This window comes from Curcuma longa, chromosome 6, assembly GCF_044706935.1.
Source record: "Curcuma longa cultivar G26 ecotype Majalengka, Jawa Barat chromosome 6, ITB_CL_G26_1.1, whole genome shotgun sequence".
NCBI classification, from domain to species: Eukaryota; Viridiplantae; Streptophyta; class Magnoliopsida; order Zingiberales; family Zingiberaceae; genus Curcuma; species Curcuma longa.
Genome location: NC_133866.1, coordinates 6,906,659 through 6,934,143, shown reverse-complemented (window position 1 = coordinate 6,934,143; position 27,485 = coordinate 6,906,659). Strand labels below are relative to the sequence as shown.

General features: G+C 36.5%; 3 protein-coding genes across 6 annotated transcripts in view; 2 read left to right on the top strand and 1 right to left on the bottom strand.

Moving 5' to 3' along the window:
- Nucleotides 1-27,485, top strand: part of LOC141830624 (xanthine dehydrogenase-like) — a 157,532-nt gene that overhangs the window by 70,833 nt on the left and 59,214 nt on the right. The window lies entirely within an intron of this gene.
- Nucleotides 348-18,644, top strand: LOC141831131 (tobamovirus multiplication protein 1-like). 2 transcript variants are annotated; one of them, XR_012602011.1, is made up of 14 exons: nucleotides 348-598; nucleotides 3,575-3,625; nucleotides 6,556-6,589; nucleotides 7,174-7,260; nucleotides 7,394-7,445; nucleotides 9,074-9,245; nucleotides 9,405-9,500; nucleotides 10,354-10,414; nucleotides 12,088-12,152; nucleotides 14,000-14,074; nucleotides 14,164-14,245; nucleotides 14,910-15,064; nucleotides 17,880-18,014; nucleotides 18,476-18,644. XR_012602011.1 is itself a non-coding variant. In XM_074718558.1 (13 exons), exons 1-13 carry the CDS (start codon nucleotides 488-490, stop codon nucleotides 17,931-17,933), a joined length of 1,095 nt encoding a protein of 364 aa, XP_074574659.1. In that variant the 5' UTR covers nucleotides 348-487; the 3' UTR covers nucleotides 17,934-18,325. The 2 variants fall into 2 exon arrangements, 1 of the variants encoding a protein (XP_074574659.1); XM_074718558.1 differs by lacking the exon at nucleotides 18,476-18,644 and having other exon boundaries at nucleotides 17,880-18,325.
- LOC141831129 (mitogen-activated protein kinase 10-like) lies at nucleotides 18,799-26,437 on the bottom strand. 2 transcript variants are annotated; one of them, XM_074718556.1, is made up of 10 exons: nucleotides 25,904-26,437; nucleotides 24,249-24,657; nucleotides 23,012-23,139; nucleotides 22,835-22,894; nucleotides 20,559-20,708; nucleotides 20,307-20,462; nucleotides 20,020-20,231; nucleotides 19,829-19,930; nucleotides 19,325-19,494; nucleotides 18,799-19,236 (listed from the first exon to the last, which is right to left on the bottom strand). In XM_074718556.1, exons 1-10 carry the CDS (start codon nucleotides 25,925-25,927, stop codon nucleotides 18,848-18,850), a joined length of 1,800 nt encoding a protein of 599 aa, XP_074574657.1. In that variant the 5' UTR covers nucleotides 25,928-26,437; the 3' UTR covers nucleotides 18,799-18,847. The 2 variants fall into 2 exon arrangements, with proteins under 2 accessions (XP_074574657.1, XP_074574658.1); XM_074718557.1 differs by lacking the exon at nucleotides 25,904-26,437 and adding an exon at nucleotides 24,761-24,777.

The following is a 27,485-nucleotide window of genomic DNA, read 5'->3' as shown; positions in this document are numbered from 1 at the left end:
GCCCTTTTTTAATTTTTTCCCATTAAAATTTATAAGCGGTGAGTGTATCCCAAAGCGCACCGGCGTAGGACGGAACGCCTTCCAGTCAAACGGCTGTTCTTCCGTGGGTCAGAAGGCTCCACTTCCTTTTTCCTGAGGACATGCTTTCATACTCTTAATTTCGCACCCATCATTATACCTTCGTCGCCACGGGGTTAATGCCGGTGGGGCGCTCTGTAAACTGTTCTCTCCGCTAATATGCCGTTATTACCTCCAGTGGCGTTGAGACAGCAGCTACGCTTCTCCATCCACCTCCGCACCGCGTGTTGCGGCTCCGGCGAATCGCTTCCGCCTCCGCCGCTCTTCCTCTCCTCCGCCTCCATCTCCGGCGATCGTGGCCTCCAGTCTGTGGTTGCGATTGTGTGTGGGTGGGCGGCACTGTGGAGGAAGCGAGTGGCCGCGACTCCTGCCCCCTCCCCCTCGATCGGTTCCCGCGGCTGGCATCTCGATGCGGAGAGAGGGAGAGGCAGCGATGAGATGCCTGCCGAAAGAAGTCGCGATGGCGGGTGCGGTGCTCGCCGCCGTGGATGGGGCTGTCGCGGTCGTCGCGTTTGTGCAGGTTGGTAGTGTTTCTCTCCTTTGGAGTTGGCGATATCTTTCTTTGTTGCTCCTGTGCTTTTGACTGAATGGCTCCGTTAGTCGCCAATGTTTGGAGCCGTTGATGCTTGTTATTTGTTTTGTATGGATTGATTTCTTGGGTTTGTAGTGCCTATTACGATGGATTTTCTGGCAGGATAGGATCCTTAGCTACCGTAATTGAGCTCCTTTGAGGTCTTCCAGGGCTGTTGCGAAAATCTGCAGCGTAAACTGATGAAACGTGAAAGTTTTTCTTTCATATTGTTTGTTATGTGAGATGTATCACTATGAAAGCAAAATTCACGCAGATAAAATGATTGCCATCCAGTTTTGTCTGCTATTCCCGAACCATACTAGGTACTCAGTGTGCGATATCAACTTTGAGGAGCACCATTGTGGATCAAGGCTATCTTAGCTTTTTGTGTCTGACTCTGTTGGTTCTGGAACTGAAAAATGGCTAATTTTTTTAGCACTTCAAAATATATGGCATCATTTATGTTTAGTAGTGTCTTATCTTCTTTTTCCAATTTGGTTGTACCATTACCCGGACATGCCCTTTTTCTTTCCTCCTTGCACATGCATAATCATTGTTCCCACTTTCCTGTTGCATTGCTTACACTTTTAATACTGGATCTGCTAATGAGTAGATGTTTAGTATATCTTTATATAATTTCTAGTAGATGATATCAATATTGGTAGCAAAAGGTGAAACTGTCGAACTAACTGAGACTGGTTGAGTCTTCTCAGTGTGATTTCTGCTGGCATATGTCTAGCTTATGTTTTTGCAGCTTGTAGGGTGAAAAAACAGCACGGTGCTTACCTTTTTTTTATTTAATTAATTAGTTTTTTTACTGTGTGTGTCGAAGGTTGCTTCACTATATTCATAGAAACAGAGTTTTTTTTAAGTTCCATAGTCATGTAAGAGATAGAAAATGAAAGGGTGTGTCCCAGGATTGGTGGGCTTGGTTGATGAACTTTCTCAATAGGCTGATATATGGTTTCTTCATCGAAGTTTTTTTTTTGTGTGTATTTCTTTTTAAAATAGAATTGTACTAATTACAAATCTCTTGTTTAACATCCTTATAATTCTGTAGGTAAGATTTTCCAGTTGCATCTTTGATTTATAAAACTACTAATTTTTATTAGCATAAAATTGTGTTGTAAAACATCTTCCATTGTCTCGTATGATTCTCAGATGGAATATGAAACAGAGAAACTGAATAAAGTTGTCTAATTTTTTTTTGCTGATTGGTCTCATCTTCATAAAAGAAACTTATTTGTTAATTAGATATCAATTTTACCCCAAAATATGAACAAAATAAATCCACATGCCTCCTATCTCTGTGGCTCACTGATGTCATAGAGTTATCATTTTGGGAATGCACAATTTGACCACAGTCCGTGTGTGTTCTTGGATTCTATCACTGAAAATGGAAACCATGCAAGGAAGGCAGAGCACTGATTGTTATTCTACATGACAGTATGAAAATGATAATTAAGGGGCAGTCTGATGATATGATAAAGGAGATGTAGTAATGCAGGGAGGATGGGATGACAAAGCGATGTTTGTAAGGAGAACAAAGACAATTGCAGAGAGATGAAAAGATGTACTGGTTTGGTGAAGTTTTAGAATTGTATCAATATTTGGGTGGATGTCTACCAGTTTTGGTAGGGCATAGGCTGGAAGAGAACCAATCTATTATTGTTTGGTAAGCGGGTGACAATGCAACAATTTAGGCTGGCTTAGAGGGGCAATATTAGTAAAGAACACAAGGTGGGAAATCCTATTGATGATAAGTCAAAATGGTCACCCCTTTAACAATTCGGTAAAAAAGAGATGCCCTTTTGAGGGTTGCCCATTTTGTTATTGGTTTCTAAAGTGCTTCGCTTCCGAGCGATTATTTTTCTTTGTAAAGTTACTGACTTTAGCCTTACACTTGCTTCCGAAATCTCAAACTTATGTTACTACATACATGCTTCTTGCATTTGTAAAGTGATGCTCTATACATTTCAACTATTTTGATATTGTTGATCTACTGAGTACGTAATGCACAATAGCTAGAATGCTATGTGCCTTGCCACTGACATTTCCACATGACATTCCCCATTATCTAGTTTCCTGTCTTCAACCTATGGATGCTCATGTCAGTTTCATACTTGAAAATCTCCCATCTACTACTATGCATTGCTTGCTAGAGTGCTCCATTGCAGAGTCATTATTTTGCGCTGTATGGTTACTGGCTTTTGCCCTACACTTACTTCCTAAACTCAAACTTACTTTATCATTTACTCATGTTTCTCTTATTTGGAAAGAGATGATCGATACATTTCATCAATTTTGATACTGTGATCTACTGTGTATGCGATGTTCAATTAACCAGAATATTATGTTTCTTATGTTTACATTTCAAGTTTTCAATATATCATTCTTCTTTATCCATGTTCTCCTCTTCTTTTGTTTTGTTTCCTGCTTTTCTTTTTCTTTTTATGCAACATTCTTTTCTTTATTGTGTGATGATGTATACTTTTGGACTACTTTATGAGAACGGGAGTGGGATACACAATGTTCATTTGAGAGATGGATGTTTCTATAATCTAGAAGAGGAACTACTGTAAAAATTTGAGTCAATCAAATTTATATGGTTAGCCAATTATTTTATGATCCGTGAAACTAGATAGCAGTTATATGGTTCTTAGCCAATTATTTTGAGTCAATCATGTTTATGCTTCTTTTCTCGTCTTATTTGTAACATGACATGTGTGATGCCTCCCTATTTCAACTTTATTCCAGATTTACCATTACAGTATTTACATATGCATTGCTTCTTATCCTTTTTCACAAAGGATAGAAGTTATATGATGATAAGTGATCTATGTGCTTGCATCATCATTTGTTTTTGCTGTGTCTTTGTGCACATTCATCAGCTGTGTAGTTGATCAACTTTCAAATTGACTGCAGTTGTTTAGAATTCACTTGCGTAATCAGCAACTTGGTTGGACTCGCCAAAAGGTATGCAAAAACTGCTGATATTGTACAGTTGAATATTACCTCATTGTACAATCTATTTATTAGAGATACAAAAGCAGTCATATTATCACCGAGAGGCACATCCTTAGTTTTAGGTCATACGTCTTTCTTTTCCTATTACATGGCATTTAAATGCGTTACTTAAGAAAAAGTGAATATGAGTCTTAATTTTAACATATTATCTTTAGAAGCTTATCCTCTTGGTGCTCAACACATTTTTTTTCCTTTTGAAAAGATAAAGGGAGAACAACAGTTTACCCAAAATATATTAACCAAAGTCTAGAATATACAGTATTAGTGATCTGAGAAACAGCTTGGATGAAAAGGGTGCAACGACTACAACAACAAAAATATCAAAAAAATGTTGAAGAGCTACAACTACACTAGGATCAAGAGGACTTCTCGTTTCCAATCAGCTCTGCATGAAGATGAAGCTGTTGTAGTTTGGGCTGTTTGAAATCTAGATAAAGATCTTTGGTTTCAAAGATCTCCTACCAGACTGGAATACAAGCAAACAGGAGGCATTTTAATCAGCTCCACAAAAGCTTCAACCAAGCTTGCCAATAGAGCTATAGAATAGAAAAGTGCAACTGAATGCTTCCTGGTGGCACAGAAAACCCAAAGCCCACAGCCCAAAGCCACAGAGAATTGAGGCAAGAATACAAGGCTTCTGATTTAACCCTCTTAGAATGAAAGATGTAGCCATTTCTCCTCCAAATATCGTGTATCCATGCCTGAGCACATGCTGAGGACTATGGATGTATTGCAACCATCCTTGACCACTTGTATTTGTTCATAGAGGATGAGCGATCAATATCAAAGCATGTAAGTAGAAGACTCCGATCATAATTAGCACAATCACAGTGTAAGAAAAGATGCTCTGAGGTTCTCTCATATCAATGATCCATATTTGCACACAAAACTCAAAATGGGTCCACACCCACTAATTTTGTTTATTAACCTTAACCTTAGACCTTAACCTTGTGTTTTGTATGTTATGAGCTACCAACCAAGTCAAAAAATTGGACTTTCATAGGAGAGGACCTTCAATTGATTTTATAGAACCATCCATGCTTCCCTTATGAATCAAAGCAGAATAAGCTGATTTGACAGTGAAGCAATTTGTTGTGCTCCTCCTGCATCTATTAAGTAGTCATACTAAGGAATCTGAGATGCTACTAGGCCTTTGAAATATCCAATTAAGAGCTTGCATTCACAAGCGATTGAAAGATAGACCCAGAAAACAAAGGTCTTTTATGAGAATATCCTTCCTATCGCAATGCTCTTATAAGTCAGGAACAACGTGCTTTATTGTGTATTCTCCCACCTCTCTACCACACCAGAAGGGTACATTGAACAATGCCTATGTCACAGAAAATTCTGACCTAAAGGAGGCTCTTCCATATATATGGGAATGAGTGCAATTAGTCTCCACTTGACCCCAGAAGGTTCTTCAGAAATATAGATGTGTGATAACATGCCCCCAAAGTGAAAAATTTTGTATGAGGAGCCACCACTATCTGCATAGGTTGACCTGGTTGTATTTAACAATTACAAAACCTCCAAGTTGGAATGGTCTACAAACATGATCTCACAAAGCAAAAAAGCAAACATTAGAAGCATTTTATCACTGTTGGTGCCAAAAGAATCTCTTCCTGATCCTATCAATCTGAAATTACCCAAGGCGAGCACACTATTTGCAAGTGTTTTTCTTCCTCCCAACTGACATAAAATCCTTTGTGAAGATGCCAACTTGTAAGAAAGTATCCCAATAAACGCGTCCCTGTACGCTTTGCTTGGTTTGGTCACACCAAGCTAAGTATGCAAATGTGGGCTCCTGCTAATTCTCCTGAAGCCCACTGAACAAGAAAAATACCAAGAGCACAATTAGCAGGTTCTTGATATCAGAGGCTGCTGCCCTAGAAAAATTCAGGGTGCCATCCACAAAATGAAGTATTTGATATCTGAAAGCTCTGAGCATAAAAATCTTGAGCAATACCATAGAGAAGACCCTTCTGTTAACCCTGTGTCAGAACACTATGAAGAACATCAGAATATGAATTAATATGGTCAATGAGGATTTCCCTGCTTCGCACCCCTATGACATGTGAACTAATTGCCTTCTTGGTTATTAATCCACCTCTCCTTTGGCTGAGGCAATCTGACCCTCAATCCAAAAAAATTCATAGATGAGGAAAACCTTGCAACTTCATCACCAGAGAGAGCGCTACCCAGTCGCATCATTGAAGAACCTCTTGAAATTCAATTTGATCACAATAGATTCCCACTTCTTATGTTTCCACTAATTGAGTACCTCATTGGACCACATGTAACAGATTGCCTGTACTGCCTTTGATGAAGGCAAACTGGTGTGATCCAATTAAGATGGTGAGGAACCTCTGCAGTGCACTTGAGCACTCTTTTTCTTTAATTACTATAGCCATCTATAATGGCTATGATCCTTGATTTCCATGATCCTTATTCTGTTAAGAAATTCCAAATGAGAAACATGTAGCATAAGCTTCTCTTGCTAGTTGTTTTAGTTCTCAGTGCAAGCTATTCTTCTAGATAAGACAATATTTTATGCTTAAAAAATAAATTATATCTGAATTATAATTTGTTGCATCATTTCTGATGAATGATTCTATCCTAGGACAATTCATGGATGTGAAAAATAATCTTGTTCGCAAGAACATGTTTTCTTTAATACACTGATATTATGCAGCCTAGTTAATCCATACCATTCTAATTCTGCCTAATTTAATTCTTTTTCTCCAGATTTTCTTTATGTAAATATCATAGATCTACTGACCTCGGCATCCATAGACAATCTCCATCATTTGTTGCTTCTGCCTTGTGTTTTCTTCCATTATCTGTGAATAATTTGCACTATTAAATATATTCTGTTGCAGATATTCCATCTCATGATTGGCTCTTCCAACATAGGTAAGATGGATAAGAATAGTCTTCTTATGAACAGAGTAATCTTGGATTTCACCAATATCTAGTCTAATACGATCTAAATCTTTATATTGAAAAACTGTATGTTGTTTGTTAGTTCTACAATATGGCAAGAATTTCTTCTAACAAGCATAACATCTGGTACTGCTAAATTTCCTGTTTATGTTATTTTCAACCAGGACAGTAGAAGCTTGTATGTTGTGTTTATTTGTAGACACTTTTATTGTCTATAAAATTTTGCAGTCCAGCTTGGATGTGGGGAATTACTTGAAAAAAAAAAATATACTACTATCTGGTAGAAATTTAATGTGGTTCTAATATATGATAAACTAAAGGAAAATATGTTAAGATGATACTAAGAAATTCAAAAGTTGACCAATATACTCGCTTAAAGTTTAATAAAAGGGCAGCCTAGTGCACAAAATTCCCACCAATGCAGGGTTCTAAAGAAGGGTCAGACCACTTATTGTCTATTATACACAATCTTATTCTGCATTGGAAGAGGCTATTTCTGTGACTCCCACCAATGCACAATCAATATTTGATGGTTTGTATTGATTTGATGTCAGGCTACTTGGCATACTTTATATCTGCTCTTATTGCTACTTGTGAGGGATGGCGATGTTGGTCGCATGGTTGTGGATTTGCTCTCATGGGTAAGAATACATGTAAAATTAATCTTCTTTGATTGGCTAGATGATGTTGTCATTGGCATATTCTACATGCTTATCTTTAGGTTCAACTTTTCATTCAAGAGTTGTGCTAAGTACAAACATTTTTTTTTTGCAGCTTGCCCTCAAATTATCTTTCTTGCTGCATTTCTCCTGCTTATCTCTTTCTGGTAAGTAACTCCCGTTACCAGTTTCAACAAATAGATGCATGAATCTACAATTGGTGAAAGTATTTAATGATTCTGTGCATCTGAGTTTCCCTCTTTGTATTCTTAAGATATGGGAAGACCTATCTTACTGTTAAGCTTTCAATAATGGTCAATATTGAAATGCCTGTTGCTCTGATAGCATCCATAAAAAGTATTACTGATCCTTTGATTAGTAATGATTTGTCTTTTACTGTATAGATGAACTTTTTGTCATTCTTGATGATTTGTGCTGCATATTTTTTTGCACAATTTAGGTAATTGTCTAGGATGGTTAATAATGTTATTTGACTTTCTGCAATGCATTTATCCTCATGTTCATTCGTTGTATTGCTTTTCTTATTTTTAGATTTCATGCATTAGCATTTAGTTGTGGCTCTATCATCATGACAGATTCATGCTTTACACAAAGCTTAGCATCTGCAAATATCTTATTTCTTGAATCTTTTTCTCTGGAAACATGCATATGCTACTCATGTTAACTAATGAAGATTTCAGTTTGAGCCCTTGTGGATAATTGCTATCTTAGTTTTCTAAAAACCATTGCATTTTTTTTTTTGCCATGAACTCACATATTCTAAGTTTAGTGTCTGTTGCATTGATAATCCAGGCAAAAGATACAGTTAACAGAAGTTTTATATATTTTACATTATGGATCCGTAGTTTGATATGTTAGAACTCGAAAGTTGCGATGTGCTTAAATAAGAGGATTTTATTACTTTGTCTTTATCTTAGTTTCATTAATATCTTTCACATAGTACAATTTCTTCAAAGGTTAATATGTTAGATTTAATCTGGACCAATATGGGATATACAAAAATGATGTTTGATTTTGTCTAATTACAATTTACAATTTGCTATTCGTTATATTGTAATAAATTAAGTAAAAAATCAAAAAATTTTGCATCAATTTGCACCATCAACAGCCCAATCCATAAGCAGGGGAAGTTATACAACTCAGCTTCAACAGAATTACTTTGATATAGCTACCCCTTTTTCATTGTTAACATTTTTCCTTTGTTCTACCACATTTAATATTATTGCCTTTACTGTAGCAGTAATACCAATATGTTATGTAAAGCCTACTCTGTATAGTTGTTTGGTTTCCGCCATTTGTTTAATAGCTCAAACTAAGTCACTTCACCTTCAACAAACGATTTATGGAAGAACACTATGTATTGATGGGTGGAGAAGACCCTTATTAACCATCATGAAATATTCTATTTTTAGTGGCTACAGTCATATTTTTTCCTACCTAATATGTTTACAAGAATAGCTCACATTGTAATTACATATTTTCCAGTCTGATGTTTTCTACTATATTTTTATGGCCTGATTAATAAGTTCTAGTTGTCCCTGTATTCTTTTGGATTACAATAACTAGTAAATAATATTGATAGAGATCCATGTTGAAAATATGATCTTAGCATTTTCGTAGCTACCCTATAATTTAGCTGCGCGATGGAAGATCTAATGCTCACTTGAAGAACATGAGCTACATCATCTAAATTTAACTATCACAATTTCCATGCGAATGAACATCTGAAGCTTAATAAGTTTGCTTATGCTTGTGGAATATTTACATTCTGTAGGGTTGACCTGTGCCATCAAGATGATGAAGAGGAAGATTATGAACCTGGTTGCACCGAAGCTTTGTTGGATAAATCAATGAATAAACAAGATCAGCTGCATGCTGATGGGTGTAGGGTATTTTGCTTTCCTCAAACCATTCATGTTGGAACCCGACAAAAGTTTGTAATCTTGGTAAGTATTTGTTTGTTGAGCATGTGGAACTACAAATGCCTTCACATGTTTGTTGAAGTTAATATTATGGATGAAAGAAAATTGTTCGTATTCAGAACATTCTGAATTGTGCTTGCATATGAAATACTGATGAACTGTGTCACACCATTTCTTTTATAGGTGATTGCCCTCATATTTATTTCTATGATTGCATTTTCCATCTTGATATGGATCGGTGGAGGAAAAAATCCTATCGATTCTTCTCTTGTGGCTAGGGTATGTTATTGGCTGTTCTTACTTATTAGTCATTTTTTATGGATTAAGGTATCAGATATTCCTTCAATTTGGATGAAAATGCAATTATCTTATGGCGATTTTTCCCCTTTTGAAGAAATTGAAATGAATTTTTGTTATCGTTGCAATAAGTACCAAGTTGATGTTTTTTGTCTACACACCTTTTTAAAGAAAGTTAAGGCGATGAAGAGGGGGTTAAGCCAAAATCATGATAGAAACACCTCTCATCTTGTTGTTTTGTCTTGGTTTCACCATTTCAGTTCAAGGATTTGAGATGTATCGAATCTTGACATGGACAACACTGTCATGCATCCCAACAACGGATCATTAAGCATGTTGCTGATGAGTCCCTTGCTTTGCTGCCTGGAGTTGACACCCTGTTTTTTGCTGCTTTAGAAGGCAGTAGTTGGCAAAGCCCATGGGTGGCAAATCGCTGCCAAACTCACTTATGGAGGGGTGATCTTGTGATCACAGTCATGTGCAGCTCCGTAAGCATCATTGTCAGCACATTGTCCTTTCTATCACACATTCAAATTTATGATGCCACAGACAGTAGATATGGTACAGTAGACTCAATCTTATTAGGATATGTTACATGATACATATTGTTTGGACAAATTTTGAGATCAGCGTCAGATTGAGATTTTAAACACTTGGTTAAACTAAGAACTATCGATACTTGTCTATCTTTATTTCTTAAGTCTCCAGAATATGGCAGTCAAGTGCCATATTGTAGAACAGTTTAGGCAATGAATTTCTTTTTCAGATATATTATTTCTATTTTGCCTTTTCCATATCTTTCTGAGAATGCTGATGCTACATTCTTTTTTTGCAGGTTTATCTATATACTTCTTCTGTAGCAATGCTCCTTTTAGGTGGTGCTTTTGCTTGCTATGGTGATTATTTTTTCTCTCTGTTCTTTTTTTCATTGTATTTATGATTTGGATTCTTTAATATACTAGTTAGGGAATAAACTATGCCATTAAGCTACATGCATTCAGGATGATTTTATACATAGTTAGTACTTGCAATGTCGATTTTCATTGATCACTGAAACATGAAACTTGAGATCCAAACTCAAAGGTGTTGGAGAAAACAGGAGTTACTAGGAAATCCAAATTTCAACCAGAAAGATTAGATGCATAGAATAGAAAATACAGAAAAAAAATTAGTCAGAAATGTTATCTAGTTGAAATGTAAACAAGCTAATTCTCTTTAGAAAAATATTGCTTTCCCACAGTGCGGTTTTTGTCAATCTTTCTCCAAGATCCGATAGCAACTAAGCTTCATGGAGGCTCACTCCAATGCAGTATAAAGGCAAACCTAATATATTGGCAGGAAGCCTCAATGTCAGATTAGGAAGTTAGGGTTTTACTTTCAGCAATAATTTAAATGTAAACTGGAAAACTATGTGGGGAACCTTTTCTTTTTTACACACAATTCAATAGAAAGCATCTGTGGGAAAAGCTAGATGCTGGAGATGGAAATTCCATTAGTGATAGTATGGGGAATTATGTGGATGAACTTGAACTTATGTAGATGATAATTAGTTTATGTTTAGATCTGTTCTTTTGCAGATTTTATTTGAATGTGTATTTTTGGAGGTAAAAGTGATTGATATATAAGGGTGGCAATTAGTGTGGGCATTCTTCCAGGAAATCTCATTACTCAAGTTTATTTCAAATTTCCATTGGATCTGTCATTGCTTCCTTTCTTGACATTGCAATTTGGACCAATGTGCATGATTTCATGTGCTAACTAATTGAGAAGTCACACTACATAGAACTGAGTTGTCCTAAAGAATTACCGAAGCTCTATCGTATGTTGTGGATGATAACTCCATAAGACTGTCTGGTGAAGATAGGAGAGAAAATGTAAGTAATGAAAAAAAAAAGAATTCCAGCTAAGTTTTCTATCACTCATTAGATAGGAGAGGGTAACAAATTTGTTTCTGATCATCCTGATCATGATGTAAATTTCTATTGATCGAAAAATAAGGTATTATTTGAAATATCTTTGGATATTTTTGTATGATAGGCCTTCTAGCTGAGATGCCTATAAGAAGTAAAACATTTACTTTGGTAAGAACTGTTTCTGGTTCAAGCATAACAGTGGGTACAACTTGCCTGTGTGATGCCTACTAGAAGTATAACATTTACCTTGTTAATGATTGACAATATATATTTCAATCATAAGTGATAAGACTGGACCTCTAATTTGCCAGTATGAATAGATAGTAGAACATTTACTTCAGTAGGATTGTTGCACATTCAACCATAACAGTGACATGATTTTCCAGTATGAAATTCTATTGAACACTATTCTCAATTGTCACGTTTTGTTAGTTTGGCTCTGAATTTATGCGCTTATGGGCTTTGACAATTTTCTATATTAGCATGCCCATAGGAGGTTTTCTATTTTACTTTTCCTGTTCGCTTACTCATTTGATGCATTATAAAAGTCACCATCATTCTATATCACCTATGGATAAACATTGAAACATTGCTCTTGGAAGGCACATTTTCATGTTCATCTGTTTTATGATATTTTTGTTTCTTGATCATGTCAGGGACTCTGTTGTTTTCAAAAATGAGCAACGTATGCTCGGAAATGGCATCTACTGAAATGTGGAAGGTATGTAAAATAAAAACTCCTACTTAGGTCTGCACATTTGCTTTGTTTATGAAACTGTCTAATGAGCAAAGAGGTTCATTTAGGTTTCAAAATCAGAAGAAAGGATGGGTACAAGTATTGAGGAGAACTCACCAGTTATTTGTCAAGCCTTAAGTTTCCTAATGTAGTTTATTAATGAAACAAAGAAACTGAAAATTAGTATGTCAAGATAGTACTTACTGTGTGCATAACTTGTTAGTTCATTTTCGCCCCTTCAAATCATAATAACTATAAATTTTTGAGAAAAGATTTTGTTGTGACGACTTATTACACCGGATATCATTGACGATAAACATACACAGCAGTTTACACAGGATTTCTTGAACATTAACACAGGAGGTCTTCACAAGATGCACGTGAAACAAAAATGTAAGAGGGATTGCCTGACTAGCTTCCTATCCTCCTTACCCAATCTATGTTTATGACCTTTTGCATGATTTGGCGCACACACCTTCCACAGCTCAAGCGTTTCAATCCAAAAATCAGAACATATTGCTCACATCCTTACTGACTGATTGGAAAATAACATTACATTGTGTCAACTAAACTGTGTATAGCTATGCTTGCACAAACGAATTGAAGACTAGTTGATTCCTCCCTTCCAAGTGCATGCTAGCCTCTACCAGGCCCTCAGTTGTTGAAGGAGCTGTGTCTGACAGAGAAGACCTTGTCAAATTACATCCCAACCTGCTCTTGCTGTTGTGCAAGAAAAGCACAAATGTGTTCGTTTCTACAACAGAGCTTCCACATAGCACACATGATGGACCCTTTTCCTTTTTAGCTTTGTACTATTATTGAATTGATCATGAAGAACTAACCAAATGATTACCTTGATTTTGATTAGCAAGAAGGAATACGAAACCAACCTCACCATCAGAGAGAACCAGCCACCACCAAGGATCATGCAATAAGCCTATTTTACTGAGAACTGCTCATCCTCCTCCCACCTCCAGACCATCTCAGCACCCATCTGCCTACTTCTCTCTGAGCCAATAAACTCCATCAAGTCGCTTAATAGGGACTGGCCTGCCAAAGGAGATCTCTTGAGTGGGAATGGATAAATCCATCTGACTGAGATCAATAATCTTGATTGGAGCGTACAGAGAATACTAGTGGACATAATATTATTATACATTATGACTTGTATGAAATAAATAATTTTTAAATCTTAATCTACCCAAAGAAATGACAATACATTTCCATAATCATTTGGGGAGCATGATATAGTTTTATGTTTTATCATAGTGAATGTTTGATGACTTATTGTTTGATGTATATTCAGTCACATATATGTGGAGTAAATAAATGTTAGATGACATTTCCAAATGTTTAAAATATAATGATTAAATCCTAAAAGTGTGTCATATGACAATTTTATATTTTTGTTGCATTTTTCTTGTACGTTAGATTTTTCTCATATAGACTGGTTGTGATTCCAACAATGCAATATGCCCATATTGATGATATCAACAAATATTCTATTGTCTGATCATGTTCCCAGATCCTGTTCTGGTGGTTATGTGAACTATTGGGTCATTTCTCACCATTCTTTTATTTGTTATATATTTATGCTTGTGTTTCCAGACTGTAGTACTAAATGCTCAAATTTCAAACAGTGACTATTGAACTATATATTATGTTATGAAGTATATGAACTTTTAAATTTCAAATTTTCTTGCCAAACCATTTGATTGAATCATCTTTATAGTTCCTTAGATTTGCAACCTGTAAAATGACATTTCATTATGCTTCAGTTGCTGGCTATTTGACAATCTTCTCAAGATTACTGTACCTGGTTATATATGCAGGTTGCAAGTTTGGCAGCTGTAACTGTTCTATGTTTCACAGCATCTGCTGTTCTAGCTCTTGCCACTACTGTACCAGTATGTTATTGTTAATTGTTAAATCGTTCTATTAAATAAGTGCAACTGACATCAATCACACACTAGCATTTTTACATATTTCTTTGCAGTTGGAGATGCTTTCACATTGGCACCCACAAGATTCAGAGAACCTAATCAGTTCAGTTTTTGTTTTTCTCTACTACTTCATAGGTATGTTCACAATATACCTTTTGGATAAAAATTAGAAATGAAATAAAATAAAATTAAGAGTTACATAAGCATGCGCAACCATGCTTATCAATTTTATCCTATATCAAATTACCAGATGGTTTATTTGTGATAGGCCTTCGTTGTTAATGTTTGTGTACCACACAGGTGCACTTTTTTTTTTTGGTCGATCGCAATTCCTTGCATAGTAGTGAGATTTACTATATGACATCTTTTAATCACTTTTAAGTGGATGAGTGTCAATGGATGATTTTGCTTGCTAACTTTTATGCATTAAACATTTATCGATAATAACATGATATGAACACCCTATGAACACCTGTTGAAACATGAATTGTGAAACAGAATCTGGAATTGGCACAACACCACATGACTTGACAAGTTGAAAACATGACTAGTTGTCCTTTCTATCAAATAAATCAATTTCTATTTTTTATGTCATATGATTGGTTTTAAGAAAGGTTAACTCATTTAGGTCATATAAATTATTTTTTTTTAAAAGAATGATCTAACATAGTAATGGCGCAACATGATTTGTCAGAATTTTTCTGGTTAATTATGTTGTAAAACTGCTGTCTCTTGCAAAGTCCCATTTGCTTCCTCATTTATCTAGTTACTGCAAATGATATTCTAAAATTTCTTACAGGTTCATCAGTACCCTCAGGCTTTGTCTTATGGGTCATGAGAGAAATGCCGCCTTCACATTTAAATTTTACCCATAGAACACCACAATCTACCATTGTAACTTTTATCAGAGGGAGAGATTCAACTGCTCAAAATCCACAATCGTTGCAGAATAAGGTGAGATCTAATTCTCATTACGGACCTTTTCTTTTCATTGTACTGCATTTATTGGACACTTACCTTGAATTTCTGTCACGACTGAAGGGCTCTGTCCTTATACAAGGGATAGGCTCTTCGCTCGTAAAATATCCTTGCTGCACTATAACCTTGTAATAGCTGCCAATTGAAGACACAAGTTAAAATAATAATAAATGTTGAAAAATTTATTAAATAAGTTAAAACCTGTAGAAACAATGTTTAAATCATGCTGAGAAACATAAATTTACTCATGCTGATGCATAAAACTGGGTTCATACTGACAAAAAGGAAATACACTAAAGGAAAATGCATAAATAAAATAAAAGAACACGAATAACCCATCTCCAACATAGGTCATCAGATCTCTCTCATTATGATAAACCTGAAACAGAAATTCAACCACCTTGAAAGATATTGCCTCAAGTCTGCTAAACTAATGGTCAAAGATAAGTGGGTCGTGAACATACAAGTGCAAAGTGGGGTAATAGAATATGTGCATGATATAAGATCTCATAATAGACAATGAAACTATTTTGCAGGGTAAGTACATTTTTTGTTTACTAAATAACCATCAATCTATTCTCATTATTTCTCTCTAGTAGTTTCATCATTTTCTAATGTTTTGTCTTTTATACTGTGTCCTTTCATATTTTTTTCCCATCTTATTTGATTTAGAAATTAGTATATATTATATTGAGTGCGGTAATCCGTCCAGTAAAGATGCATTATATAGGGGTGAACAACCTATAAGCCACCAGATATAGGATGCATCAAATATAAGTATATAAAGACCAAACGATTCACAATCCACGAGAAAAGGATGCATAGTATGTAAGAGTGTTAGATCTGCAATCTACCCGGTACGAATTGGATCATATGTATGTATGTAACGGGTGAACAACCTACATCCTCCACGTAAATACATAAGTGAACAACATACAATCCACTTAATGAATTGGGTGGAAGCCCACAAAATCCATGATTGGACTCTAGAACACTTTTTGAGTATGGAATAGTTATCATCCATTTCAAGGGTAAATAAGTATGAGAGAAATAAGCAATTGTGGTCATTGTAAAAGAACAAGCAAAGTAAAACGAATTAGAGTGGTTTTTGGAAAAAAAAATTTCCCATGTGTATCATCTTTATATATATCCATCAAAGAGAACAAGAAGAAAGCAAGTTTAACCAAATAATAAGTTATCTTTTATTCTCTTTTAATAAACTTCAATAGATTTATCTTTGGCCCTTGTTTCATCATGCATGAACTAACTTTAAATTTCTCCCCTTTTTGAAAACAACATATTAAACATATTAATTTATCTTGGTAATTATTTTTCATCCTTTTTAATAGTGCACAAGGAAAATACCATAGGAAAAACAAGCAGGAAACGTTCACCTGAATGAGGACTTAGGCCGCATTGGCTGACCCCAAGTTATGCTAATGCTCCTCCCACTAGTAATATTCAAGGATCTACTAAGGGGAACCATTTATTACACTGAATAATAAGATGGGAAATCAAGTAAAGAGAATATTTGTCACTATATCCTCCTACATATTATTATGACATACAACTAGGATAACACTCTCCTATACAATATGGGGGTTTCCTCAAATGTAAAGGCTCATGAGTACCACTCAATTTAGGAGTTTTTATCCATTACCTCGATTACTCTTTCCTATCTATTTACCAACACTCAAGTTTCCCCAACAGGAACATGGTACATGCTACCTCAAACTACTAAGCATCTACCTTTTACTAACATCAAATAGAGAATGGGGGAAAATAAGAAAACCTCATTGGCAAGGATGAAGGATCGTGAGAGAAGGGGATGGTGTCATTGGATTTCACATGACGGCTTGGAAGGCAAGGTCACATGCTCGAGAGATGACGATGGCTGTTGTATGCAGTAGCTGTGCACGCAGCAGTGGTGACTGTCGTAGGTGCAATGGTGGTAGCAGTGCTGCATACAATCAAGGGGGGGGGAGCGAATGGTGGTACCGAGAAGAAAGGAAAGTTGCTGGTGTTCAAAGACCCTTTCAAGATCTTAAAGGAAGAGCAGGAGAAGGCAAAGAGATGATGGCTTCTAGGAGTGCTACTCAAGATCCCCCAGTTACTGCTATCACAAGGAGGGTCGGAACTGAAGAAATACCACTCTTTGAGGATCAAATTAGAGACTACGTCGCAGTCAAAGACGACGGTATAACGCTCAACAAGCTATAAGAAGAGCAACTAGAAGATTCATGGGGAATGACCCCTACAACCAGTCACTAGAACAACAATTGGACCCTCAGGTACAACTAAGAGCCTCTATGCAGGAGCTATGTGCGAACAATAGAGGAGGAGAGCGACAGTGTTGACTTCATGATCACCTTTAATCTAATTTTACAAAAAAAAACTCACCTTTTAGTTAATTTTACAAGCCCATCTTTTTTCCTTTAAAATGTTTTCACTCTGGTTCCAAAATAATATAAATTACACTAGTTGTAGATTACTTTAACTTCTATGCAATGCCTAAGAAATCTTGCCGCCCCTATTTGACTGTTAGACTTGCAATTCATAGTAACAGATGCATCTTTTTCCTTCTCCTTGTGATTTAGCCTTGCATAAAATGAAACGATAAGATTCATAGTCAACTCATACAGCTCAATGATGATGTTTTTTTTCCCTTTGTTCCTTAACATTACTTTCATGCAATTTAAAATGGCAACACAAGACTTCTTTACCTTTCTCATATTGTTTGATCAGTGATTCTTTGGATTTGTTTTACAACCTTTGTACCTTGTCACTGCAGGGTCTTAAAGCAAAGCCCCATATAAGAAGTTTGCTCACCAACTCTATTGGTTAAAAAAAGAGTAGGATTCCATCCGCCATCCGCCATCCTTGTGAGCAAATGCAACGATGGTGGCCACTGAGATCCGATGAGATGGTAAGTCCATTTAGATATCCAACTCATGGCAAATTTGGTGAGATGATATGATTAGTTGCGTTAGATTTGTACATAAATCAGAAAGGTCAGGGCAGCTGAGGCTAGATTACTTTCTTTTTGACCTTTTTGAGAGAAACAAAATTCACACTGTTTCACTTCGATCCAATTATCGTTGAGTTCTCGGTCCTTTTCTACTCGTGTCGATGATGATAACAACGCGAATCATGCCATCGGTGTGTAAAAATTTTTGGTATAATACCAAAAATGTGAGAGAAAACCCGTAGCTATTTTTCTCAGTTAAATTCAATTAACAAGGTGGTTAGTCCACATAAAGTGAAAGATTTTTGTTTGTGAGAGTATTTGTAGGCTTGTTTTTGGTACTTCAGTTGAACAATTTCTGTTCATTTTCCTTCTTTTCTAATAAATATAAAGCAATAGACACAATCTCCTGGTTCTTGCAGCTCCAGTTGGTCACAATTGATGATTACTATAGTTGAGGGAGTACTTCTCCACACCACAGGAAGAATCCAAACTTCGCAACTAACAATCCCTAGCTACATATATGTACAACTCTAGCGAATCGAACACCCGGTCGAAATAAAGTTAAACAATTCCCTAAACCAATTTCCCTAGTGCTTGTAACTTGTAAACACAAGATGAACAATTGCACTAGATCCTCTCTACTCTTTCTCTTTTACAGTAAGAAATGCACATGTCAACTATGAATGTAGTCGAATTAGCTAGCCGCCGATGCTCGTGGCCCCTAAGCATGCTGCCCCTTTCATTGCTCCTTTCATTTCCCTGCCTGTCACATATTTATCAGTGGTCTCTGCCTAATACATCCTCCTCGCCGTGCCAAACTGAATTGTGCCGACTTTTCTATGGGGACCGGAACCAGCTCCTGCGACAATCCCATTGTAGGGGGAATTCAGATGCAAAAGGTTTGCCTCCATTGCGTGGCTCTCGGCCGGCTCAGCCTCTGTCGTCCCCATGAGATAAAATGGGGAGGCTCTCATGTTGAGAGCAATCTCCGGTGCGATCTTATTGGGCAAGCATGGTTGTGGTGGCTGCTTATGGCATATGGATTCACTAGTACTATGGAAACAATATGCTGGACAGACACCTGGTTGCGGTGGAAGAACAGGATTGCTACTATATCGTCGGGGATCATAATAAGCAGCATCCTTCGTCGTGCTTGCACCAACAACCTTCCCTGGTCTAGCTGAGAAACACAGCACAAAACTAGATTTTTAGAATGAATGCAACAGCATCATCACCATTATAGGGTCAACTTGGATCTAAGCAATTACCTGTCGTAATCCTTTGTTGTGCCTGTGAAGAAGCCCTTGCTACACTTCCAGATGACCCTTCAGTATCCTGAGCATTCTTGTTTGCCTCGTCGGCTCCTTGCCTCTCCCTCGAAAAGCCGATATTTGTTTGTTCCACCGGAGGAACAGTCGAGGAATGGATCACTGTTGATCTGAGAGGGAGGAGGCAGAAGAGAAATGTAAAAGCATCCAATGAAACAGTGTAAAACAAGAGCATGTCTAGAACAACCACTGATGAACTTTTCAAAGTAATTATGTTGATACTAGGTTTTTCTAGAATACTCTTCTCTCGTGCAAAAACTTATAGTAACCAACTCAACTATGTCTCAGGGGCTATAATGAAGTACTCGACTTATGAAAACCTTGTTCATTATGCAAGAGGAACCCAACATGATCTCCTAAAATGCATGAAAAGATGTCTACATACAGGAATGAAAAGGGAATCATAAGGTTCGAAACTAGACTAAAATGGAGAAAAAAAAGTACCTAGGGAGAGAAACATGTTTTCTGTCTAGTGGGATTACAGCCCCATTTTTACCACCATTCTCCTCGAGGTAAGCAAACTGCTTCCTAAACTGATCGATGGCACTGCATAGATAAAAGAATATAACAAAGAATGAAATGTCGTCAGAGATATGAACACTAACACTGTAGAGTAGTGGATATAAGATATAAACCTAGGATACAAGAAATTTGCTCTTTCAGTTCCATTAATGTAGTCTTTCAGCAACTGAGGATGATACTCTAAAATCTCGCGAAATATAAGTTCCCGTATGTCCTCTTTAGTCAATCTTCTACGCTCAAACTCAAACTCCATTTTCGTGATCGGTTGGCAAGATGGTTCCCTCTCTACTTTGGCAAGATTTTTGAAATATGGATCAGCTAATGCCTGACAAATAACATTCAAAAGTGTGAGGAAGAATTCAAAAAAAACAAAGTTAATTTAATTGGAAGAGCATCATACCTCTTCAGCAGTTGGTCGGTCCTTAGGGTCAAATGCCAATAGCTTCTCAAGAAGTTTCAATGCCAAAGGATCTGCATTGGGGAACTTCTGTGCAAATGGCACAGGTTGTTTTTTCCTCATACTGCTCAAATACCTTCTTGCCTTCTCATTCCGTACCTAGGTTAGAAAGACGATACATTCGAAATGAGACATGTTTCGAAATTTTCGAACAACCACATCAGTTAATGCGAAGTTTCTAATTAGCCGTTGTACCCGAGAAATTGTATCCAAGGAAGGTATCCCCAGAAGATCTGTCATCAAATCCAACTGATGGACTACATTTTTGCCAGGGAAGAGAGGTTTGCCTGTCAATACCTCGGCAAATATGCAACCAATGCTCCAAATATCAATAGCAGGAGTATACTGCACAATAAAGAATATATATTTTTCAAAAAATAAAAAAGGTAGAGTAACAGCTCAACAATGTAAACTGAAAGACAAGGAACAAACCCATCACAAGTACCTCTCGCTAATCATATTTCAGCATACATAAGAGTTCAAAATTGGTAAACCCACTAAACTAAGCAAACTGCTAAATAACCTTTTCACCTGTTTCCCAATTCTAGAGATAGAGATGTCCAATAACAGAAGAATCCTCAGAAGATAACAATCCTTTGTTCATTATTCTACTAAGTTAACATCCAATTTCTCTGTTCCTTACAAAGGCTTAAATTCATGATGAACAACATGATATAAAACGCTGATACACTGTAAACGTGACTACAAAGTTTAATTAAAACAAATTCAATTAGTTTTTCATATAGTTAATCCTCAATGATCAAACAAAAATTAGTAGTTTCTAAAACAAAGCCATTTTTGCATTCTTATAGTGGCCTGCTGTATGAAAGCACAATGTATGACATTAGGACATACCATTCCTTGTAGTATCTTTATTGTTTTGAGTCAATACAAGAAAGTAGTCCAGTACACGGATACTCCAACAACAGTACTGTCAAGACTGCATCACACCATTATTTAAAGCCTTCGTCATCAAGCTTCGAGTCAAGTTTGGAAATAGTATTTGAGTCTGAGTAAGATTCACACATCATACTGTTCGCTAACGTGGTGTATTTGGTTTGTATGAGAGCTATTCTATTTTCCATGAATTTCTACGGAATAAATTCCTATGTTTGTTTAAAAAATGAACTTGGAATATTAATTTTCATTAAATTCTGATTTCCTAGTCATCCTACTTAGCTATTTCTCACCCTTTTTCATGGAATATCTAGTCCTCTATTACATTCTCTAAAGAGTACCTATTATCACTCTATTCAAATCTCAAAGAATAGACATTATGAACAAGAAGGGACCGAGCAACATGGGCAAATTGGACAACCAAGGGAAAATGGGTGAGCTGTGTGACTCAGTTGGGGTTGGGCAACATAGACGGGCCAAGAGGGGCAGCAACAAATTGAGTGGATTAGTCGGGTTGGGAGAGGCGACTAACACAAGTAGGGCAGACATATTGAGAGTCGATCAAATCAAAAGGGTTGGTCAGATTGGGCACATTGGATGGATTAATCGGCCAGACATGTCAACTGAATTAAACAAATTAATTGGATAGGACAAACCAATAGGTTGGGTAGACTAAGCAGATCAATTGGGTTAAATGAACCAATTGGCAAGGTGAGTTGGGCACACTATTGGGTCAAATGAACCAATAGGCAAGGCAAATTAGTCAATATGTAGTATATTGCACAACTATATCTTATGTATTACTTATATCATTCCAATAAAGCAAACATATGAATTCAAATGAAGCTACTATGTCATATTCCATAATTTAGTCCTATACATGCTATACAAGTGTTTCTAATCAATGTAACAAGCAGTAGAGTTTTATCTTTCACAAATTATGGCAGTTATCAAAGCTACCCTTTTAAGATTAGGATTTTCTAGTAGGTATTTTGTGGCCTCCCCCTAATCTCTCCATTATTTTGTTTTCCTCATCCAAGTCTATTCCCTAGCCAAGCTCCTGCAGTTTGCCCTTCAATGTTGTTGGCCACTACTCTGCCACCCCAACCTAGGCAAGCTCGTGATTCCTAGATCTAGCACTCACCCAATTCCTTCAATTTTGAACACCTTCTGAACCATTCTCAATTTGATATTTGTCCAGCTCCACCCACCACTCGTTTCTATCCACCCAATGAGTGGATCTCCTACATCACCATGAGCAATTCTACACTCATGCTCACTTCCAATGAATTTCCAGGAGATATGTCTAGGTAGTGAGTGCACTGAATCCCTGCTCTTGCTCGCACAACAATCCTATCCGCACAACAGGTTGAAAATCAATTAGTCTAGAACTACGTGCATAGCATTTTTGTAAAAGAATAGAGGTTCTGTGTGACATAAAACTGCAGATCTACATGGTCTGATCCAGCATTGCTATGTATTTGGAAGTAGTTTGCATATTAGAACCATTGACAAATTACAACTTTCTTTAGAATATGCTTTAATAACCATCTGGTATAGAAATATGCAAATACCTTAGAAAAAAATGATCCACATAACTCTGGAGCTCTGTACCATCTGGTTGCGACATAATCCTGTTGCATGTTAGAGGTTTAGAGAAATAAGCATACAATTTACCTTTTAGCTGATAGACTAGGTATATAAAGAGTAAAGACTAACAGGATATAAAAAAAAAAGGTATTTCAACACACCGTCCAAAAGATTGTTGTTGGGGTGTCATTGAATGCAACTCTTGCTAATCCAAAATCACAAATCTTCAGTTTGCAGTTTGCATTTGCTAATATGTTCTTTGGCTTTAAATCACGATGATAGACATTAGCTGCATGTAACATATCAGTCAGTAACATAGCAAAATGAAAAAGAGAAAAAAAATATATAACAAGCAGGGCATTTCAGAGAATGATGAACTGATCAATGAAAAGACATGTACTACATTTTTTTACTAGGACAACAAAACTTCAAATTTATTGCACACAAATGATATAACCACGGAAACACAAAAAATGCATTAAAGCTTCTGAATATAAGTGTGCTTATATTCATATGCATAAAAAAGAAGAAAAAAACCCTCTAATCATTGTGGTCCTATTAAACAAAAAACTAAGCCATGGCAGATGATATTACAATGTCCGAAACATGGTGAACTAACAAATTAGATTGGAGACGGTGATACTGGTTAGTATATACACAGAAGAGCACAGTTGTCTTTCGTTGTCCAAAGAGGTAAATAGAACTCTCTAAACTTTCACAAAGCTTACAAAGATAGCACAAACCCTTTCATTTGAAGTTCTTTGTAAGAATATTAAACAATCTACAACATGCACCTTTGAAATAAAATGAAAAAAGTCCCATATCTTTTGATGCTAAGATCATGAGAACTAGACTAACAATGCGTAAATCATCTAATGGCACAGTCCATGTATTTAAGTAACTAAACTCCTGGCATGTACGATAATAAGGGCTTTGCTCCTGCAAAATTGACTCTAGGGAATACACCTAGATCCTGCTACTACACAATCATATGGACAAATCTTAAGCTCTTGCTTGACCCACTTTACCCAAATCTCTTAGGTAGTTTCAATCCAACATCTTTTTGGAAACTAACCTACTAATCTTCAGATGATGAATTAGCAGATGACTATTAGCCAAGTCAGATAAGAATACACTAGAGAGTTGTGCCTATGAATTGCACACGTCTCCATTTTCCCCACAAACTCCTAATTTTAAATTGTTAAATTATTAAAATTAATATCTACAAGCAATAGACATAACTTGGTGTTGGCTTTCTACTAGTGTGCAGCCATTGAATACCTATAAATTGACGGACCAGTATTACTAGTTTAAAACAAAAGAAACAGAGCAACTAGAAGCAGAATTGATTCACATTAATTTTCTAGATGCATAAATCTTTATAGAATAAGATATTACCTGTGTGGATGTATTTTAAAGCACGAAGAAGCTGATAAAGAAAAAATTGGTAGTGTTCTTTTGTTAAGTCGTCGTTTGCCTTGATGACTTGGTGGAGATCTGATTCCATGAGCTCAAAAACAACATAAATATCTTTAAAATCCCTCCTTGATGGAGGTAACATTATGTGTTTAATCTCCACTATATCAGGATGTCGTAGGAGACGAAGAAGTTTGATCTCACGTAAGATTCTAACAGCATCAGAGATGTGTTCAAAAATATCATGAATCTTCTTGATTGCCACCTTCTCACCAGTAAGCGCATCAATTGCTGAGCAGACAACTCCATAGCTACCTTTGCCAATAACCTCTTGAATTTTGTATCTACTAGCATCACCATACTCACTAAAAAACTCCAATTCTGGTGAGTTCTGCAGAATACAAAATTGAAATGAAAATTCAAGGTAAGAGTCAGCAAGGTATGCCACTTGCTAAATTTGCATTTAAGTGTAATTATAATGAGAAAAATAATACTTTTAAGATTACAGAGAACAATATGATAGACATCTTGGGGTCACCCATCTATCTTTTACATGCAAGTTCTTTCTTATATAATAAGCTAAAGAAGGAACAAATGTGGGACCGCATATGCTCATCAAAATGCCTTGAGCATCAACTTTATTTGGCACCAACTGAAGCAGGAACATACTGTTGTGTTTACTTGGACAGAAATTGGAGGGAAAATAAAGAAATGAAATAACTTATCATTTTTTTCTTGTTTACTTGGAAGCAATAAAGAGGAGGAAGAGATTCAAATTTATCCAATTCCACTAATTTAAATTTCCCAGATCAGTTTAAGCATCTAAGATAACATTATTCTTTCCTTTTGAATTCATCCATGTAAAAAAGATGAATGGAATAGAATGGAAGTGAGGTAAATTTAGACTTGTGTATGTTCTGGAACAGCAAAAAGCCACCATCTCAAAAAACTTTTACTGAACAGTCATTTGGATCATCATCAGCCATCACTACTTGGGAACAGAAACCTAAAGCAGACGACAAGCAGAATATACGGATATAAAAAAACATTAGGGGAGAAGCCTCTTCCAATAAATGAAATAAGTGATAAAAAAAAAATGAAAAACGAATAAACCTCCAAAGCTCTTGATTAAAGTCTATAGATGGAATCCAAGAGACCTTGTGCATTAACCAATGATAAACACGATAAAGAAGAGCGATGAACAAAAGAGAATCTGGAGCTTATCAACAACAATTGCTTGCACTCGACTCTAAGGAGAGATTGAATTGACTGTCAGACTCGAAAAACTAGATTTTTTTTTTACAGATTAACACTGAAGACAAATGTCTGCACCGAATTTTCCTAAAACAGAATCAATATTGGCTATCGGTTACAGTCAAAAGAGATTACACGAAAACGAATAAGGATCTTCCAGTGAATACCAAATCGATCGAAACTAAATTCATCTCTCAAACAGATTTTGGTAATTACAAAAACATTAAATAGATCTCATGCGAAATCTGACGGAAGGAAATTGCCATATTGAAAGAAAACAAAGAGAACAAAAAGAAGAACCAAAGGCTGGCGAGAACACAGATCCAATTTGTAACAACGAAGAAAGAGAATAAACGCGCAAAGCACGAATCAAGAAAGCGTACCTTCTTTCGCTGATCTTGCTGCATTTTCACAACTAAGAGCTTGAATTCTCAACAATTTTTTCCTTCCCAAATTTGCTATTTTCTCTTCACTTCTTCCGCTTTCTTCACGACTCCTTTCCCCCCTTCTTTCTCGCAGGCAAAGTACAAACTCTACACAAGCCGTCAAAAAGAACACAATTTTACAGAATTCAGCCGCATTTCCTACTCGGCCCCTTCCACAGATCCCGTAGTCCCACTCCCAATGTCCAACCTACCGACCCACCGCACAAAAACAGCAACCGGATCCAATCGAAAACGCACTCGCAAAATCCTCGACGAAAGGACACCAGACGCTAAGGCAACGAACAGATACAACTCCTCCCGCACATCACCGGAGTCCTCCTCCTCCCTGCACCACCAAGATCCAGCCCCTCTACGCCGCAAACTCCGCCTCCACTCAGGCCTCGACCAAATATCCCGAAAACTCCTCAAGAAACCTCCAACCGCCCACCAACCGGACCAGAAACCAAACCCTAATCCGAGCGCGTGGTGGTTTCCGCGAGCGGCGAGAGGAAGCCGGCGAGGCGAGGCGAGAGAGAGAGGCGAACTTGTGCTGCTCTCGTTCCTTGTTCTCGATACCTTGAATCTAAATCGTTTTATTTTCTAATTTTCGTGGACGATAATGCCCCCGAGCGCCCTCCGGATGAACCGGAGAGAAGGCAGTGGCGTTTCTGAAATTATGACGAACTTGGAGGGGTATTCAGGGTATAGGAGCGGGTGGTTCTTTGCGTGATCGTTCGGCTTTTGTTATCAGATTTGGCCGCAGCTCGCCCACTTCGAATCTTCCTCATTTTTTTTTACCGTTGGTGGATATTATAAAATATATATTATATTTATTATTTATTATTATTATTATTTCAGATAAAACATCATAAAATTTTAATATGTCTAAAATAAAATTTAAATCGTTTATCTAAAAAATCCATCCTACTTTCTAACATAACATCATAACCCCGTAGGCAATCATTAATTCCTTGATTTTTTTTTATTCATATTAATAATTTTTATTCTCATCGGGATTTAAAATCTCACCTCAACTCGAATTTTAATTTTTTTATTAGAATGATATTATTTTAATATTATATTAAAATTCCAATATATATGATTCTAAAAAAGGAAAGAGATAAAGATATTGTCTATGCTAAATAAGTATTAAATTTCAATAATTCATTATCAAAAATAGATTATCATATTATTTTATTATATTGCAGGGGGTTTTCGTGTAAACAACTTATTAGCTAAGGGGATTTTTTTCAACTTGTGACAATTGATCGAGTAGTTAGTCTAGCTAAGGGGATTAAAGCTCCTACGGTCAATTGTTGTTCGAACAAAAATATTTTATTCATCGAACCCTCACACACACTCAGTTGATAGTAATGCTCCAATCAACTAAACCAACCTTAAAGTCGGTTACCTTCCCATAATCCTATGAAAAGATTCCTTAAGGACCATACTAAGCCCCTACTTTTATAAAATTTTACGAAAGGAAAGAAATATAATCCATCCGTGGATCATTTTTCTCCCAAAATGAGCCCTCCAAAAT

What these genes read in the sequence shown, in the direction of transcription:
- LOC141831131 (XM_074718558.1), top strand. Translation starts at nt 488, where the DNA reads ATGCGGAGAGAGGGAGAGGCAGCGATGAGATGCCTGCCGAAAGAAGTC. An exon ending in GATTGGCTCTTCCAACATAG is followed by an intron (nt 6,590 to 7,173) that starts GTAAGATGGATA and finishes ATTTGATGTCAG; the next exon opens with GCTACTTGGCATACTTTATA. An exon ending in TTTTCTCTACTACTTCATAG is followed by an intron (nt 14,246 to 14,909) that starts GTATGTTCACAA and finishes AATTTCTTACAG; the next exon opens with GTTCATCAGTACCCTCAGGC.
- LOC141831129 (XM_074718556.1), bottom strand. Translation starts at nt 25,927, where the DNA reads ATGCAGCAAGATCAGCGAAAGAAG. An exon ending in GTGGATCATTTTTTTCTAAG is followed by an intron (nt 20,709 to 22,834) that starts GTATTTGCATAT and finishes TTTATTGTGCAG; the next exon opens with TATACTCCTGCTATTGATAT. An exon ending in AAACATGTTTCTCTCCCTAG is followed by an intron (nt 19,495 to 19,828) that starts GTACTTTTTTTT and finishes CCTCCCTCTCAG; the next exon opens with ATCAACAGTGATCCATTCCT.